The 19,816-nt window shown below is 42.6% G+C and overlaps 1 protein-coding gene across 2 annotated transcripts in view; it reads left to right on the top strand.

Moving 5' to 3' along the window:
* Positions 1 to 19,816, top strand: part of LOC115123456 (low-density lipoprotein receptor-related protein 8-like) — a 421,425-nt gene that overhangs the window by 309,796 nt on the left and 91,813 nt on the right. For both annotated transcript variants that reach the window (XM_065009221.1, XM_065009220.1), the window contains exons 7-8: positions 7,682 to 7,804; positions 9,694 to 9,813. In XM_065009221.1, the coding sequence (XP_064865293.1) occupies positions 7,682 to 7,804; positions 9,694 to 9,813 (243 nt within the window). The remainder of the gene's footprint in view (positions 1 to 7,681; positions 7,805 to 9,693; positions 9,814 to 19,816) is intronic.

Raw genomic sequence — 19,816 nt, 5'->3', positions numbered from 1 at the left:
TGGGGTAACTCTAGACAGTAGTATAGTGGTGTAACTCTAGACAGTAGTATAGTGGTGTAACTCTAGACAGTAGTATAGTGGTGTAACTCTAGACAGTAGTATAGTGGTGTAACTCCAGCATGCAGACAGACAGTAGTATAGTGGTGTAACTCTAGACAGTAGTATAGTGGTGTAACTCTAGACAGTAGTATAGTGTTGTAACTCCAGCATGCAGACAGACAGTAGTATAGTGGTGTAACTCTAGACAGTAGTATAGTGGTGTAACTCTAGACAGTACAATTATTACAATTTAGAGCTCTTTAGTCATGGACCTCACAGTGGAATGCTCCGGAACCTCTAGCTCTGTATTTCTGATTGGTCAACCGTGTGTCAACATTCAGATCAGCTCCAGCACTATCTTTTGTAATCATGAAATAGCAGGATTTGGTATGCTGGACATTAACATCTGAGACATTACATCTTTGCCGTACATGTTATGCTTATAGACAGACATATTACATGTCTTATGTACTAGTGAAACCATGTCAGTGATGTAATGTAATGTTGGTTAATATGGAAGATAGGACATCTTCATAAATTATCATTATTTATCTTAGCATACATGTAGCATGTTGATATCCACAAGTCATTTCACAACACTAAATGTTTTATTGTGTTTACCATGGGTGCAATATCACTCACTAACAGTTAAATGACTTACTAACCGTTAAATGACTCACTAAACGTTAAATTACTCACTAACCGTTAAATTACTCACTAACCGTTAAATGACTCTCTAACAGTTAAATGACTCACTAACCGTTAAATGACTCACTAACCGTTAAATGACTCACTAACAGGGATATGGGGGGATATGGGGAGGAGGAGGGATGGATGGAGTGAGGGATAAGGGGAGAAAGGAGAGGGATATGGGGAGGAGGAGGGATGGAGGGAGGGATAAGGGGAGAAAGGAGAGGGATATGGGGAGGAGGAGGGATGGATGGAGGGAGGGATAAGGGGAGAAAGGAGAGGGATATGGGGAGGAGGGATGGATGGATGGAGGGAGGGATAAGGGGAGAAAGGAGAGGGATATGGGGAGGAGGAGGGATGGAGGGAGGGATAAGGGGAGAAAGGAGAGGGATATGGGGAGGAGGGGTGGATGGAGGGAGGGATAAGGGGTAGTAGTATAGTGGTGTAACTCTAGACAGTAGTATAGTGGTGTAACTCCAGCATGCAGACAGACAGTAGTATAGTGGTGTAACTCCAGCATGCAGACAGACAGTAGTATAGTGGGGTAACTCTAGACAGTAGTATAGTGTTGTAACTCTAGACAGTAGTATAGTGGTGTAACTCTAGACAGTAGTATAGTGGTGTAACTCTAGACAGTAGTATAGTGGTGTAACTCTAGACAGTAGTATAGTGGTGTAACTCTAGACAGTAGTATAGTGGTGTAACTCTAGACAGTAGTATAGTGGTGTAACTCTAGACAGTAGTATAGTGGTGTAACTCCAGCATGCAGACAGACAGTAGTATAGTGGTGTAACTCTAGACAGTAGTATAGTGGTGTAACTCTAGACAGTAGTATAGTGTTGTAACTCCAGCATGCAGACAGACAGTAGTATAGTGGTGTAACTCTAGACAGTAGTATAGTGGTGTAACTCTAGACAGTAGTATAGTGGTTTAACTCTAGACAGTAGTATAGTGGGGTAACTCCAGCCATGCAGACAGACAGTAGTATAGTGGTGTAACTCTAGACAGTAGTATAGTGGTGTAACTCTAGACAGTAGTATAGTGGTGTAACTCTAGACAGTAGTATAGTGGTGTAACTCTAGACAGTAGTATAGTGGTGTAACTCCAGCATGCAGACACAGTAGTATAGTGGGATAACTCTAGACAGTAGTATAGTGGGGTAACTCTAGACAGTAGTATAGTGGTGTAACTCTAGACAGTAGTATAGTGGTGTAACTCTAGACAGTAGTATAGTGGTGTAACTCTAGACAGTAGTATAGTGGTGTAACTCTAGACAGTAGTATAGTGGTGTAACTCTACAGTAGTATAGTGGTGTAACTCTAGACAGTAGTATAGTGTTGTAACTCCAGCATGCAGACAGACAGTAGTATGGTGGTGTAACTCTAGACAGTAGTATATAGTGTTGTAACTCCAGCCATGCAGACAGACAGTAGTATAGTGTTGTAACTCTAGACAGTAGTTTAGTGGGGTAACTCTAGACAGTAGTATAGTGGTGTAACTCCAGCATGCAGACAGACAGTAGTATGGTGGTGTACCTCTAGACAGTAGTATATAGTGTTGTAACTCCAGCCATGCAGACAGACAGTAGTATAGTGTTGTAACTCTAGACAGTAGTATAGTGGGGTAACTCTAGACAGTAGTACAGTGGTGTAACTCTAGACAGTAGTATAGTGTTGTAACTCCAGCATGCAGACAGACAGTAGTATGGTGGTGTAACTCTAGACATTAGTATATAGTGTTGTAACTCCAGCCATGCAGACAGACAGTAGTATAGTGTTGTAACTCTAGACAGTAGTATAGTGGGGTAACTCTAGACAGTAGTATAGTGGTGTAACTCCAGCATGCAGACAGACAGTAGTATAGTGGTGTAACTCTAGACAGTAGTATAGTGGTGTAACTCTAGACAGTAGTATAGTGGTGTAACTCTAGACAGTAGTATAGTGTTGTAACTCCAGCATGCAGACAGACAGTAGTATAGTGGTGTAACTCTAGACAGTAGTATAGTGGGGTAACTCTAGACAGTAGTATAGTGGTGTAACTCCAGCATGCAGACAGACAGTAGTATAGTGGTGTAACTCTAGACAGTAGTATAGTGGTGTAACTCTAGACAGTAGTATAGTGTTGTAACTCTAGACAGTAGTATAGTGGTGTAACTCCAGCATGCAGACAGACAGTAGTATAGTGGTGTAACTCTAGACAGTAGTATTGTGGGGTAACTCTAGACAGTAGTATAGTGGTGTAACTCCAGCATGCAGACAGACAGTAGTATAGTGGTGTAACTCTAGACAGTAGTATAGTGTTGTAACTCCAGCCATGCAGACAGACGGTAGTATAGTGTTGTAACTCTAGACAGTAGTATAGTTGGGTAACTCTAGACAGTAGTATAGTGGTGTAACTCTAGACAGTAGTATAGTGTTGTAACTCTAGACAGTAGTATAGTGTTGTAACTCTAGCATGCAGACAGACAGTAGTATGGTGGTGTACCTCTAGACAGTAGTATATAGTGTTGTAACTCCAGCCATGCAGACAGACAGTAGTATAGTGTTGTAACTCTAGACAGTAGTATAGTGGGGTAACTCTAGACAGTAGTATAGTGGGGTAACTCTAGACAGTAGTATAGTGGGGTAACTCTAGACAGTAGTATAGTGGTGTAACTCCAGCATGCAGACAGACAGTAGTATAGTGGTGTAACTCTAGACAGTAGTATAGTGGTGTAACTCTAGACAGTAGTATAGTGGTGTAACTCCAGCATGCAGACAGACAGTAGTATAGTGGTGTAACTCCAGCATGCAGACAGACAGTAGTATAGTGGTGTAACTCTAGACAGTAGTATTGTGGGGTAACTCTAGACAGTAGTATAGTGGTGTAACTCCAGCATGCAGACAGACAGTAGTATAGTGGTGTAACTCTAGACAGTAGTATAGTGGTGTAACTCTAGACAGGAGTATAGTGTTGTAACTCCAGCATGCAGACAGACAGTAGTATAGTGGTGTAACTCTAGACAGTAGTATAGTGTTGTAACTCCAGCCATGCAGACAGACAGTAGTATAGTGTTGTAACTCTAGACAGTAGTATAGTTGGGTAACTCTAGACAGTAGTATAGTGGTGTAACTCTAGACAGTAGTATAGTGTTGTAACTCCAGCATGCAGACAGACAGTAGTATAGTGGTGTAACTCTAGACAGTTGTATAGTGGTGTAACTCTAGACAGTAGTATAGTGTTGTAACTCCAGCATGCAGACAGACAGTAGTATAGTGGTGTAACTCTAGACAGTAGTATAGTGGTGTAACTCTAGACAGTAGTATAGTGGTGTAACTCTAGACAGTAGTATAGTGGTGTAACTCTAGACAGTAGTATAGTGGGGTAACTCTAGACAGTAGTATAGTGTTGTAACTCCAGCATGCAGACAGACAGTAGTATAGTGGTGTAACTCCAGCATGCAGACAGACAGTAGTATAGTGGTGTAACTCTAGACAGTAGTATAGTGGTGCAACTCTAGACAGTAGTATAGTGGTGTAACTCTAGACAGTAGTATAGTGTTGTAACTCTAGACAGTAGTATAGTGTTGTAACTCTAGACAGTAGTATAGTGTTGTAACTCTAGACAGTAGTATAGTGGTGTAACTCCAGCATGCAGACAGACAGTAGTATAGTGGTGTAACTCTAGACAGTAGTATAGTGGGGTAACTCTAGACAGTAGTATAGTGGTGTAACTCCAGCATGCAGACAGACAGTAGTATAGTGGTGTAACTCTAGACAGTAGTATAGTGGTGTAACTCTAGACAGTAGTATAGTGTTGTAACTCCAGCATGCAGACAGACAGTAGTATAGTGGTGAAACTCTAGACAGTAGTATAGTGTTGTAACTCCAGCATGCAGACAGACAGTAGTATAGTGGTGTAACTCTAGTATCAGGATGTATTACAGTACAGTGTAGTATCAGGATGTATTACAGTACAGTGTAGTAGTAGGATGTATTACAGTACAGTGTAGTAGTAGGATGTATTACAGTACAGTGTAGTATCAGGATGTATTGTAGTAGGATGTATTACAGTACAGTGTAGTATCAGGATGTATTACAGTACAGTGTATTAGTAGGATGTATTACAGTACAGTGTAGTAGTAGGATGTATTACAGTACAGTGTAGTATCAGGATGTATTACAGTACAGTGTAGTAGTAGGATGTATTACAGTACAGTGTAGTATCAGGATGTATTACAGTACAGTGTAGTAGTAGGATGTATTACAGTACAGTGTAGTAGTAGGATGTATTACAGTACAGTGTAGTAGTAGGATGTATTACAGTACAGTGTAGTATCAGGATGTATTGTAGTAGGATGTATTACAGTACAGTGTAGTAGTAGGATGTATTACAGTACAGTGTAGTATCAGGATGTATTGTAGTAGGATGTATTACAGTACAGTGTAGTATCAGGATGTATTTCAGTACAGTGTAGTATCAGGATGTATTACTGTACAGTGTAATAGTAGGATGATTTACAGTACAGTGTAGTAGTAGGATGTATTACAGTACAGTGTAATAGTAGGATGTATTACAGTACAGTGTAGTAGTAGGATGTATTACAGTACAGTGTAGTAGTAGGATGTATTACAGTACAGTGTAGTATCAGGATGTATTACAGTACAGTGTAGTAGTAGGATGTATTACAGTACAGTGTAGTAGTAGGATGTATTACAGTACAGTGTAGTAGTAGGATGTATTACAGTACAGTGTAGTATCAGGATGTATTACAGTGTAGTAGTAGGATGTATTACTGTACAGTGTAGTATGAGGATGTATTACAGTACAGTGTAGTATCAGGATGTATTGTAGTAGGATGTATTACAGTACAGTGTAGTAGTAGGATGTATTACAGTACAGTGTAGTAGTAGGATGTATTACAGTACAGTGTAGTAGTAGGATGTATTACTGTACAGTGTAGTATCAGGATGTATTACAGTACAGTGTAGTATCAGGATGTATTGTAGTAGGATGTATTACAGTACAGTGTAGTAGTAGGATGTATTACAGTACAGTGTAGTAGGAGGATGTATTACAGTACAGTGTAGTATCAGGATGTATTTCAGTACAGTGTGGTATCAGGAGGTATTACTGTACAGTGTAGTATCAGGATGCATTACAGTACAGTGTAGTAGTAGGATGTATTACAGTACAGTGTAGTATCAGGATGTATTACAGTACAGTGTAGTAGTAGGATGTATTACAGTACAGTGTAGTAGTAGGATGTATTACAGTACAGTGTAGTAGTAGGATGTATTACAGTACAGTGTAGTAGTAGTAGGATGTATTATAGTACAGTGTAGTATCAGGATGTATTACAGTACAGTGTAGTATCAGGATGTATTACAGTACAGTGTAGTAGTAGGATGTATTACTGTACAGTGTAGTATCAGGATGTATTACAGTACAGTGTAGTATCAGGATGTATTGTAGTAGGATGTATTACAGTACAGTGTAGTAGTAGGATGTATTACAGTACAGTGTAGTAGTAGGATGTATTACAGTACAGTGTAGTAGTAGGATGTATTACAGTACAGTGTAGTATCAGGATGTATTTCAGTACAGTGTGGTATCAGGAGGTATTACTGTACAGTGTAGTATCAGGATGTATTACAGTACAGTGTAGTAGTAGGATGTATTACAGTACAGTGTAGTATCAGGATGTATTACAGTACAGTGTAGTAGTAGGATGTATTACAGTACAGTGTGGTATCAGGATGTATTACTGTACAGTGTAGTATCAGGATGTATTACTGTACAGTGTAGTATCAGGATGTATTGTAGTAGGATGTATTACAGTACAGTGTAGTATCAGGATGTATTACAGTACAGTGTAGTATCAGGATGTATTTCAGTACAGTGTAGTAGTAGTATGTATTACAGTACAGTGTACTATCAGGATATATTACAGTACAGTGTACTATCAGGATGTATTACAGTACAGTGTAGTAGTAGTATGTATTACAGTACAGTGTAGGATGTATTACAGTACAGTGTAGTATCAGGATGTATTACAGTACAGTGTACTATCAGGATGTATTACAATACAGTGTACTATCAGGATGTATTACAGTACAGTGTAGTAGTAGTATGTATTACAGTACAGTGTAGGATGTATTACAGTACAGTGTAGTAGTAGGATGTATTACAGTACAGTGTAGTAGTAGGATGTATTACAGTACAGTGTAGTAGTAGGATGTATTACAGTACAGTGTAGTATCAGGATGTATTACAGTACAGTGTAGTATCAGGATGTATTACAGTACAGTGTAGTAGTAGGATGTATTACTGTACAGTGTAGTATCAGGATGTATTACAGTACAGTGTAGTATCAGGATGTATTGTAGTAGGATGTATTACAGTACAGTGTAGTAGTAGGATGTATTACAGTACAGTGTAGTATCAGGATGTATTTCAGTACAGTGTGGTATCAGGAGGTATTACTGTACAGTGTAGTATCAGGATGTATTACAGTACAGTGTAGTAGTAGTATGTATTACAGTACAGTGTAGGATGTATTACAGTACAGTGTAGTAGTAGGATGCATTACAGTAGAGTGTAGTATCAGGATGTATTACAGTACAGTGTAGTAGTAGGATGTATGACAGTACAGTGTAGTATCAGGATGTATTACAGTACAGTGTAGTATCAGGATGTATTACAGTACAGTGTAGTAGTAGGATGTATTACAGTACAGTGTAGTAGTAGGATGTATTACAGTACAGTGTAGTAACAGGATGTATTACAGTACAGTGTAGTATCAGGATGCTGATTATCAGGAAGCTGATTACGCTGGACAGAGGTGTCTGGGAACCAGCTTATTTGATGCTATCTGGTCAGAGGGATCAGAGTAGTGGTGACATGCATTGGAATTCAAACACTTGTTTCAAGGTAATGATCATTGTATTTTTCTACCCTCTCTCTTTCCCAGTCACTAAGTGTGATGGCCCCAGGAAGTTCATGTGCAAGAATGGACAGTGTATCAACAGCAGCAAGGTGTGTGATGCCGTCAAAGACTGCAAGGACTGGTCAGATGAACCTATGAAGGAGTGTGGTGAGCTACACACATACACACACACACACACACACACACTCACACACACATGCATAAACAAACTCATACACACACACTGTACACTAATAAATGTACACACACACACACACACTTATTAGCATCCAATTAACATGCAGATGGCCACTGTGCTATTAATCAGAGCGTAATTTCATCAAGGGAGAGTACATCAGGACAACTCTCAGCTCTCTCTCTCTTCCCTCGAGTGTTCATGGCTAGGAAACGTGTTCTGACTACACTACCCATAAGGCACCATATAGATTAGCTCCCTACCATAGAGAATTACAATTTAGAGCTCTTTAGTCATGGACCTCACAGTGGAATGCTCCGGAACCTCTAGCTCTGTATTTCTGATTGGTCAACCGTGTGTCAACATTCAGATCAGCTCCAGCACTATCTTTTGTAATCATGAAATAGCAGGATTTGGTATGCTGGACATTAACATCTGAGACATTACATCTTTGCCGTACATGTTATGCTTATAGACAGACATATTACATGTCTTATGTACTAGTGAAACCATGTGAGTGATGTAATGTAATGTTGGTTAATATGGAAGATAGGACATCTTCATAAATGATCATTATTTATCTTAGCATACATGTAGCATGTTGATATCCACAAGTCATTTCACAACACTAAATGTTTTATTGTGTTTACCATGGGTGCAATATCACTCACTAACAGTTAAATGACTCACTAACCGTTAAATGACTCACTAACAGTTAAATGACTCACTAACAGTTAAATGACTCACTAACCGTTAAATTACTCACTAACCGTTAAATGACTCTCTAACCGTTAAATGACTCACTAACAGGGATATGGGGGGATATGGGGAGGAGGAGGGATGGATGGATAGAGGGAGGGATAAGGGGAGAAAGGAGAGGGATATGGGGAGGAGGGATGGATGGATGGAGGGAGGGATAAGGGGAGAAAGGAGAGGGATATGGGGAGGAGGGATGGATGGATGGATGGATGGAGGGAGGGAGGGATAAGGGGAGAAAGGAGAGGGATATGGGGAGGAGGAGGGATGGATGGAGGGAGGGATAAGGGGAGAAAGGAGAGGGATATGGGGAGGAGGAGGGATGGATGGAGGGAGGGATAAGGGGAGAAAGGAGAGGGATATGGGGAGGAGGAGGGATGGATGGAGGGAGGGATAAGGGGAGAAAGGAGAGGGATATGGGGAGGAGGGATGGATGGATGGATGGAGGGAGGGATAAGGGGAGAAAGGAGAGGGATATGGGGAGGAGGAGGGATGGATAGAGGGAGGGATAAGGGGAGAAAGGAGAGGGATATGGGGAGGAGGAGGGATGGATGGAGGGAGGGATAAGGGGAGAAAGGAGAGGGATATGGGGAGGAGGAGGGATAGATGGATGGAGGGAGGGATAAGGGGAGAAAGGAGAGGGATATGGGGAGGAGGAGGGATGGATGGAGGGAGGGATAAGGGGAGAAAGGAGAGGGATATGGGGAGGAGGGATGGATGGATGGATGGAGGGATAAGGGTAGAAAGGAGAGGGATATGGGGAGGAGGAGGGATGGAGGGAGGGATAAGGGGAAAAAGGAGAGGGATATGGGGAGGAGGGATGGATGGATGGAGGGACAAGGGAAGGAGAACTGCTCCTCTGAGGAAATCAGATTAGACAGGGGGACCTGATGAATAGCTGCCCCCTCTTGAGTCCCAGTGCATTCTGGACTGGTTCCAGGTGTCTGATAGCTACATATTCCCCTAGAGTCTCCCCAGGTACACACACACCAATATATTGGTTGTTTTATTGATGTTTAACTCCCTTCCCTCCCTCTATTCCTCCTTTCATCCCTCTCTCTCTATCTCTCCCCCCCTCTCTCTCTCTCCCTACCTCTCTCTCTAGGTGTGAATGAGTGCGCAGACAAAAATGGAGGCTGCTCTCACATCTGCAGAGACAGGAGGATTGGCTATGCGTGTGACTGTCCCTCTGGATACCAACTAATGGACAAGAAGACCTGTGAAGGTAGAGTACCAAACAACCTGTCCCTCTCATACAAGACCTGTGAATTGTTAGTTAGATTACTTGTTGGTTATCACTGCATTGTCGGAACTAGAAGCACAAGCATTTCGCTACACTCGCATTAACATCTGCTAACCATGTGTATGTGACAAATAAAATTTGATTTGATTTTGATTTTCAAGACCTGTGAAGGTAGAGTACCAAACAACCTGTCCCTCTCATACAAGACCTGTGAAGGTAGAGTACCAGACAACCTGTCCCTCTCAGACAAGACCTGTGAAGGTAGAGTACCAGACAACATGTCCCTCTCAGACAAGACCTGTGAAGGTAGAGTACCAGACAACATGTCCCTCTCAGACAAGACCTGTGAAGGTAGAGTACCAGACAACATGTCCCTCTCAGACAAGACCTGTGAAGGTAGAGTACCAGACAACATGTCCCTCTCAGACAAGACCTGTGAAGGTAGAGTACCAGACAACCTGTCCCTCTCAGACAAGACCTGTGAAGGTAGAGTACCAAACAACCTGTCCCTCTCATACAAGACCTGTGAAGGTAGAGTACCAGACAACATGTCCCTCTCAGACAAGACCTGTGAAGGTAGAGTACCAGACAACATGTCCCTCTCAGACAAGACCTGTGAAGGTAGAGTACCAGACAACATGTCCCTCTCAGACAAGACCTGTGAAGGTAGAGTACCAGACAACATGTCCCTCTCAGACAAGACCTGTGAAGGTAGAGTACCAGACAACATGTCCCTCTCAGACAAGACCTGTGAAGGTAGAGTACCAGACAACATGTCCCTCTCAGACAAGACCTGTGAAGGTAGAGTACCAGACAACATGTCCCTCTCAGACAAGACCTGTGAAGGTAGAGTACCAGACAACATGTCCCTCTCAGACAAGACCTGTGAAGGTAGAGTACCAGACAACATGTCCCTCTCAGACAAGACCTGTGAAGGTAGAGTACCAGACAACATGTCCCTCTCAGACAAGACCTGTGAAGGTAGAGTACCAGACAACATGTCCCTCTCAGACAAGACCTGTGAAGGTAGAGTACCAGACAACATGTCCCTCTCAGACAAGACCTGTGAAGGTAGAGTACCAGACAACATGTCCCTCTCAGACAAGACCTGTGAAGGTAGAGTACCAGACAACATGTCCCTCTCAGACAAGACCTGTGAAGGTAGAGTACCAGACAACATGTCCCTCTCAGACAAGACCTGTGAAGGTAGAGTACCAGACAACATGTCCCTCTCAGACAAGACCTGTGAAGGTAGAGTACCAGACAACATGTCCCTCTCAGACAAGACCTGTGAAGGTAGAGTACCAGACAACATGTCCCTCTCAGACAATACCTTTAAAAAAAAAAAAAATTACCTTTATTTTACTAGGCAAGTCAGTTAAGAACACATTCTTATTTTCAATGACGGCCTAGGAACAGTGGGTTAACTGCCTGTTCAAGGGCAAAACGACAGATTTGTACCTTGTCAGCTCGGGGATTTGAACTTGCAACCTTTCGGTTAGTAGTTCAACTCTCTAACCACTAGGCTACCCTGCCGCCCAGGTTGTCTGGTAGAGTGCCAGACAACCTGCCCCTCTCAGACAAGATCTGTGAAGGTACAAGGCCAGACAACCTGTCCCTCTCAGACAAGACCTGTGAAGGTACAAGGCCAGACAACCTGCCCCTCTCGGACAAGATCTGTGAAGGTACAGGGCCAGACAACCTGCCCCTCTCAGACAAGATCTGTGAAGGTACAGGGCCAGACAACCTGTCCCTCTCAGACAAGACCTGTGACGGTACAGGACCCAATCTAAAACCTTACTTCAACACAACAAAATGGCTCTCATTCCCATTCAGGGTTTCCGTTTGCCAGTAATAGCCAGCTTTTGGCCGATATTTTTTTTGTTGAAAAGCCTGATGAATAAAATTGGCACCGGCCAAATGTCCAGGAGAAGAAACAAACCCATGGTGAAAAAATACATTACAGCCTCTTCATTGATGACAATACCAGTCTATGGAAATACATTACAGCCTCTTCATTGATGACAATACCAGTCTATGGAAATACATTACAGCCTCTTCATTGATGACAATACCAGTCTATGGAAATACATTACAGCCTCTTCATTGATGACAATACCAGTCTATGGAAATACATTACAGCCTCTTCATTGATGACAATACCAGTCTATGGAAATACATTACAGCCTCTTCATTGATGACAATACCAGTCTATGGAAATACATTTTAGCCTCTTCATTGATGACAATACCAGTCTATGGAAATACATTTTAGCCTCTTCATTGATGACAATACCAGTCTATGGAAATACATTTTAGCCTCTTCATTGATGACAATACCAGTCTATGGAAATACATTTTAGCCTCTTCATTGATGACAATACCAGTCTATGGAAATACATTTTAGCCTCTTCATTGATGACAATACCAGTCTATGGAAATACATTACAGCCTCTTCATTGATGACAATACCAGTCTATGGAAATACATTTTAGCCTCTTCATTGATGACAATACCAGTCTATGGAAATACATTACAGCCTCTTCATTGATGACAATACCAGTCAAATCAAATCAAATCAAATGTATTTATATAGCCCTTCGTACATCAGCTGATATCTCAGTGCTGTACAGAAACCCAGCCTAAAACCCCAAACAGCAAACAATGCAGGTGTAAAAGCACGGTGGCTAGGAAAAACTCCCTAGAAAGGCCAAAACCTAGGAAGAAACCTAGAGAGGAACCAGGCTATGTGGGGTGGCCAGTCCTCTTCTGGCTGTGCCGGGTAGAGATTATAACAGAACATGACCAAGATGTTCAAATGTTCATAAATGACCAGCATGGTCGAATAATAATAAGGCAGAACAGTTGAAACTGGAGCAGCAGCACAGTCAGGTGGACTGGGGACAGCAAGGAGTCATCATGTCAGGTAGTCCTGGGGCACGGTCCTAGGGCTCAGGTCCTCCGAGAGAGAGAAAGAAAGAGAGAATTAGAGAGAGCATATGTGGGGTGGCCAGTCCTCTTCTGGCTGTGCCGGGTGGAGATTATAACAGAACGTGGCCAAGATGTTCAAATGTTCATAAATGACCAGCATGGTTGAATAATAGTAAGGCAGAACAGTTGAAACTGGAGCAGCAGCATGGCCAGGTGGACTGGGGACAGCAAGGAGTCATCATGTCAGGTAGTCCTGGGACATGGTCCTAGGGCCCAGGCCAGTTGAAACTGGAGCAGCAGCATGGCCAGGTGGACTGGGGACAGCAAGGAGTCATCATGTCAGGTAGTCCTGGGGCATGGTCCTAGGGCTCAGGTCCTCCGAGAGAGAGAAAGAAAGAGAGAAGGAGAGAATTCGAGAACGCACACTTAGATTCACACAGGACACCGAATAGGACAGGAGAAGTACTCCAGATATAACAAACTGACCCTAGCCCCCCGACACATAAACTACTGCAGCATAAATACTGGAGGCTGAGACAGGAGGGGTCAGGAGACACTGTGGCCCCATCCGAGGACCCCCCCGGACAGGGCCAAACAGGAAGGATATAACCCCACCCACTTTGCCAAAGCACAGCCCCCACACCACTAGAGGGATATCTTCAACCACCAACTTACCATCCTGAGACAAGGCCGAGTATAGCCCACAAAGATCTCCGCCACGGCACAACCCAAGGGGGGGGGCGCCAACCCAGACAGGCTGACCACAACAGTGAATCAACGCACCCCCCCCCAGGGACGGCATGAGAGAGCCCCAGTAAGCCAGTGACTCAGCCCCCGTAACATGGTAGAGGCAGAGAATCCCAGTGGAAAGAGGGGAACCGGCCAGGCAGAGACAGCAAGGGCGGTTCGTTGCTCCAGAGCCTTTCCGTTCACCTTCCCACTCCTGGGCCAGACTACACTCAATCATATGACCCACTGAAGAGATGAGTCTTCAGTAAAGACTTAAAGGTTGAGACCGAGTTTGCGTCTCTGACATGGGTAGGCAGACCGTTCCATAAAAATGGAGCTCTATAGGAGAAAGCCCTGCCTCCAGCTGTTTACTTAGAAATTCTAGGGACAATTAGGAGGCCTGCGTCTTGTGACCGTAGCGTACGTGTAGGTATGTACGGCAGGACCAAATCAGAGAGATAGGTAGGAGCAAGCCCATGTAATGCTTTGTAGGTTAGCAGTAAAACCTTGAAATCAGCCCTTGCTTTGACAGGAAGCCAGTGTAGAGAGGCTAGCACTGGAGTAATATGATCAAATTTTTTTGGTTCTAGTCAGGATTCTAACAGCCGTATTTAGCACTAACTGAAGTTTATTTAGTGCTTTATCCGGGTAGCCGGAAAATAGAGCATTGCAGTAGTCTAACCTAGAAGTGACAAAAGCATGGATACATTTTTCTGCATCATTTTTGGACAGAAAGTTTCTGATTTTTGCAATGTTACGTAGATGGAAAAAAGCTGTCCTCGAAATGGTCTTGATATGTTCTTCAAAAGAGAGATCAGGGTCCAGAGTAACGCCGAGGTCCTTCACAGTTTTATTTGAGACGACTGTACAACCATTAAGATTAATTGTCAGATTCAACAGAAGATCTCTTTGTTTCTTGGGACCTAGAACAAGCATCTCTGTTTTGTCCGAGTTTAATAGTAGAAAGTTTGCAGCCATCCACTTCCTTATGTCTGAAACACATGCTTCTAGCGAGGGCAATTTTGGGGCTTCACCATGTTTCATTGAAATGTACAGCTGTGTGTCATCCGCATAGTAGTGAAAGTTAACATTATGTTTTCGAATGACATCCCCAAAGAGGTTAAATATATAGTGAAAGCAATAGTGGTCCTAAAACAGAACCTTGAGGAACACCAAAATTTACAGTTGATTTGTCAGAGGACAAACCATTCACAGAGACAAACTGATATCTTTCCGACAGATAAGATCTAAACCAGGCCAGAACATGTCCGTGTAGACCAATTTGGGTTTCCAATCTCTCCAAAAGAATGTGGTGATCGATGGTATCAAAAGCAGCACTAAGGTCTAGGAGCACGAGGACAGATGCAGAGCCTCGGTCCGATGCCATTAAAATGTAATTTACCACCTTCACAAGTGCCGTCTCAGTGCTATGATGGGGTCTAAAACCAGACTGAAGCATTTCGTATACATTGTTTGTCTTCAGGAAGGCAGTGAGTTGCTGCGCAACAGCCTTCTCTAAAATTTTTGAGAGGAATGGAAGATTCGATATAGGCCGATAGTTTTTTATATTTTCTGGGTCAAGGTTTGGCTTTTTCAAGAGAGGCTTTATTACTGCCACTTTTAGTGAGTTTGGTACACATCCAGTGGATAGAGAGCCGTTTATTATGTTCAACATAGGAGGGCCAAGCACAGGAAGCAGCTCTTTCAGTAGTTTAGTTGGAATAGGGTCCAGTATGCAGCTTGAAGGTTTAGAGGCCATGATTATTTTCATCATTGTGTCAAGAGATATAGTACTAAAAGACTTGAGCGTCTCTCTTGATCCTAGGTCCTGGCAGACTTGTGCAGACTCAGGACAACTGAGGTTTGGAGGAATACGCAGGTTTAAAGAGGAGTCCGTAATTTGCTTTCTAATAATCATAATCTTTTCCTCAAAGAAGTTCATGAATTTATCACTGCTAAAGTGAAAGTCATCCTCTCTTGGGGAATGCTGCTTTTTAGTTAGCTTTGCGACAGTATCTAAAAGGAATTCCGGATTGTTCTTATTTTCCTCAATTAAGTTAGAAAAATAGGATGATCGAGCAGCAGTAAGGGCTCTTCGGTACTGCACGGTACCGTCCTTCCAAGCTAGTCGGAAGACTTCCAGTTTGGTGTGGCGCCATTTCCGTTCCAATTTTCTGGAAGCTTGCTTCAGAGCTCGGGTATTTTCTGTGTACCAGGGAGCTAGTTTCTTATGAGACATTCTTTTAGTTTTTAGGGGTGCAACTGCATCTAGGGTATTGCGCAAGGTTAAATTGAGATCCTCAGTTAGGTGGTTAACGGATTTTTGTCCTCTGGCGTCCTTGGGTAGGCAGAGGGAGTCTGGAAGGGCATCAAGGAATCTTTGTGTTGTCTGTGAATTTATAGCACGACTTTTGATGTTCCTTGGTTGGGGTCTGAGTAGATTATTTGTTGCAATTGCAAACGTAATAAAATGGTGGTCCGATAGTCCAGGATTATGAGGAAAAACATTAAGATCCACAACATTTATTCCATGGGACAAAACTAGGTCCAGAGTATGACTGTGACAGTGAGTAGGTCAAAACCCACTGAGTCGATGATGGCTCCGAAAGCCTTTTGGAGTGGGTCTGTGGACTTTTCCATGTGAATATTAAAGTCACCAAAGATTAGAATATTATCTGCAATGACTACAATGTCCGATAGGAATTCAGGGAACTCAGTGAGAAACGCTGTATATGGCCCAGGAGGCCTGTAAACAGTAGCTATAAAAAGTGATTGAGTAGGCTGCATAGATTTCATGACTAGAAGCTCAAAAGACGAAAACGTCATTTTTTTTTTTGTAAATTGAAATTTGCTATCGTAAATGTTAGCAACACCTCCGCCTTTGCGGGATGCACGGGGGATATGGTCACTAGTGTAGCCAGGAGGTGAGGCCTCATTTAACACAGTAAATTCATCAGGCTTAAGCCATGTTTCAGTCAGGCCAATCACATCAAGATTATGATCAGTGATTAGTTCATTGACTATAATTGCCTTTGAAGTAAGGGATCTAACATTAAGTAGCCCTATTTTGAGATGTGAGGTATCATGATCTCTTTCAGTAATGACAGGAATGGTGGTGGTCTTTATCCTAGTGAGATTGCTAAGGCGAACACCGCCATGTTTAGTTTTGCCCAACCTAGGTCGAGGCACAGACACGGTCTCAATGGTGATAGCTGAGCTGACTACACTGACTATGCTAGTGGCAGACTCCACTATGCTGGCAGGCTGGCTAATAGCCTGCTGCCTGGCCTGCACCCTATTTCATTGTGGAGCTAGAGGAGTTAGAGCCCTGTCTATGTTGGTAGATAAGATGAGAGCACCCCTCCAGCTAGGATGGAGTCCGTCACTCCTCAGCAGGTCAGGCTTGGTCCTGTTTGTGGGTGAGTCCCAGAAAGAGGGCCAATTATCTACAAATTCTATCTTTTGGGAGGGGCAGAAAACAGTTTTCAACCAGCGATTGAGTTGTGAGACTGCTGTAGAGCTCATCACTCCCCCTAACTGGGAGGGGGCCAGAGACAATTACTCGATGCCGACACATCTTTCTAGCTGATATGCACGCAGAAGCTATGTTGCGCTTGGTGATCTCTGACTGTTTCATCCTAACATCGTTGGTGCCGACGTGGATAACAATATCTCTATACTCTCTACACTCGCCAGTTTTAGCTTTAGCCAGCACCATCTTCAGATTAGCCTTAACGTCGGTAGCCCTGCCCCCTGGTAAACAGTGTATGATCGCTGGATGATTCGTTTTAAGTCTAATACTGCGGGTAATGGAGTCGCCAATGACTAGAGTTTTCAATTTGTCAGAGCTAATGGTGGAAAGCTTCGGCATCTCAGACCCCGTAACGGGAGGAGTAGAGACCAGAGAAGACTCGGCCTCTGACACCGACCCGCTGCTTAATGGGGAAAACCGGTTGAAAGTTTCTGTCGGCTGAATGAGCGACACCGGTTGAGCGTTCCTACAGCATTTCCTTCCAGAAACCGTGAGAAAATTGTCCGGCTGCGGGGACTGTGCCAGGGGATTTATACTACTATCTGTACTTACTGGTGGCACAGACGCTGTTTCATCCTTTCCTACACTGAAATTACCCTTGCCTAACGATTGCGTCTGAAGCTGGGCTTGCAGTACAGCTATCCTCGCCGTAAGGCGAGCACAGCGGCTGCAATTAGAAGGCATCATGTTAATGTTACTACTTAGCTTCGGCTGTTGGAGGTCCTGACGAATCGTGTCCAGATAAAGCGTCCGGAGTGAAAAAGTTGAGGAAAAAATAAATAAATATATGAACGGTAATTAAAAAGTGAAAACCGTAAAGTTGTCAGGTAGCAAAATAGGTTGGCAACAAAACGCACAGCAACTCGAAAACAAGCCTGCAAGTTGTGACCGCAAATGACGTCCCCAGTCTATGGAAATACATTTTAGCCTCTTCATTGATGACAATACCAGTCTATGGAAATACATTACAGCCTCTTCATTGATGACAATACCAGTCTATGGAAATACATTTTAGCCTCTTCATTGATGACAATACCAGTCTATGGAAATACATTTTAGCCTCTTCATTGATGACAATACCAGTCTATGGAAATACATTTTAGCCTCTTCATTGATGACAATACCAGTCTATGGAAATACATTACAGCCTCTTCATTGATGACAATACCAGTCTATGGAAATACATTTTAGCCTCTTCATTGATGACAATACCAGTCTATGGAAATACATTTTAGCCTCTTCATTGATGACAATACCAGTCTATGGAAATACATTACAGCCTCTTCATTGATGACAATACCAGTCTATGGAAATACATTACAGCCTCTTCATTGATGACAATACCAGTCTATGGAAATACATTTTAGCCTCTTCATTGATGACAATACCAGTCTATGGAAATACATTACAGCCTCTTCATTGATGACAATACCAGTCTATGGAAATACATTACAGCCTCTTCATTGATGACAATACCAGTCTATGGAAATACATTTTAGCCTCTTCATTGATGACAATACCAGTCTATGGAAATACATTTTAGCCTCTTCATTGATGACAATATCAGTCTATGGAAATACATTACAGCCTCTTCATTGATGACAATACCAGTCTATGGAAATATATTTGACTGGTCATGCTTATCGGTCCTTAGGTTCATTTGCGTAATTTAATGGAATTGGATTGGCGCGTGTGTACAGTATATTGGTAATATCACATGCATGCAGAGCCTTTGAGTGGAAAATCTGTCCGCCAACGCGAGAGCTGCTCAAACAGCAAATGCAAAGGCAACGGAAAGCAGGCTTCATCAGCACGTCACACACCAATTTGCAATGAGCTAGAAGCAGTATGCATTTTGAAAATATATACTTCATTGTTTGAAACCTGAGGCATGTCTTACCTTGCTTCAAAGCAGCTTATAGCCAAAATCAGTCCATATCCGTGGAGGCAATTATTTTCTATAAACTTTCTTTTGTCGTCCTGTAGCCAAAGGCACAATCCTAGTCATATTAGCAACCCATGTTAGTAGTTAGATCTCCCTTATTTCAAAATGTATAATTGATATTTTAATCTCTGTCACATGAAACCACTTGATTGTGCAGTGCACTTTTGTCAACACAGTTTTCCCGCTAATTGCGTTATGGAAGGAACATTCTTGCCTACTGCCTTGTGTACATTGTTCGCTTATAATGTATATAATAATAGTTTATCAACATTTTAAGCTAAACTGTCTTATCTGTTGCATCTTAACGTGTGTTATTCATCCTAGGCCTACTGGTTGTTTGAATTTGGAATCTATCATCCACAAACTGTCCCAGACTGTTTAGAATTGGCATTTTTTTTCTCGCCAAGCTGACCAATAGAATAGGTCAACTGTTCTGCTATGGGGGATAGTAGATTGACATTCTGTAGGCTACTGATTTTACTGTTCATTACTCGTCTTGTTGGCTGAGGAAAAGTACATGTGGATAGTTATTATAACATCTTCAAAGTGTGCATCAGAATTAGGTAAGAAGGAACACACATCATTTCATCCTCGACTTGCATGTTATGTTAATATGAATTACCATAATCTACATGTGATTTGTGTCATCCTGAGCAGCGTGGGTAGACACCCTGATCAGGTTACACACCCAATGCATATGGGTCTGGTGCATTAAAATGCTGCCGGTCAAATGTCCGGACGGAACACATCCTAATGGAAACCCCATTCCATTCAGCCATTACAACAGGACCAATGACTCTCAATCTCTTCCACATTCCCTTCACTTCTTGTACTCTCTCTTTCCAAACA

Source organism: Oncorhynchus nerka, linkage group LG24 (genome assembly GCF_034236695.1).
Source record: "Oncorhynchus nerka isolate Pitt River linkage group LG24, Oner_Uvic_2.0, whole genome shotgun sequence".
Taxonomy (NCBI): Eukaryota; Metazoa; Chordata; class Actinopteri; order Salmoniformes; family Salmonidae; genus Oncorhynchus; species Oncorhynchus nerka.
Note: the sequence above shows the minus strand (reverse complement) of the source record. Positions and strands in the feature narration are given on the sequence as shown.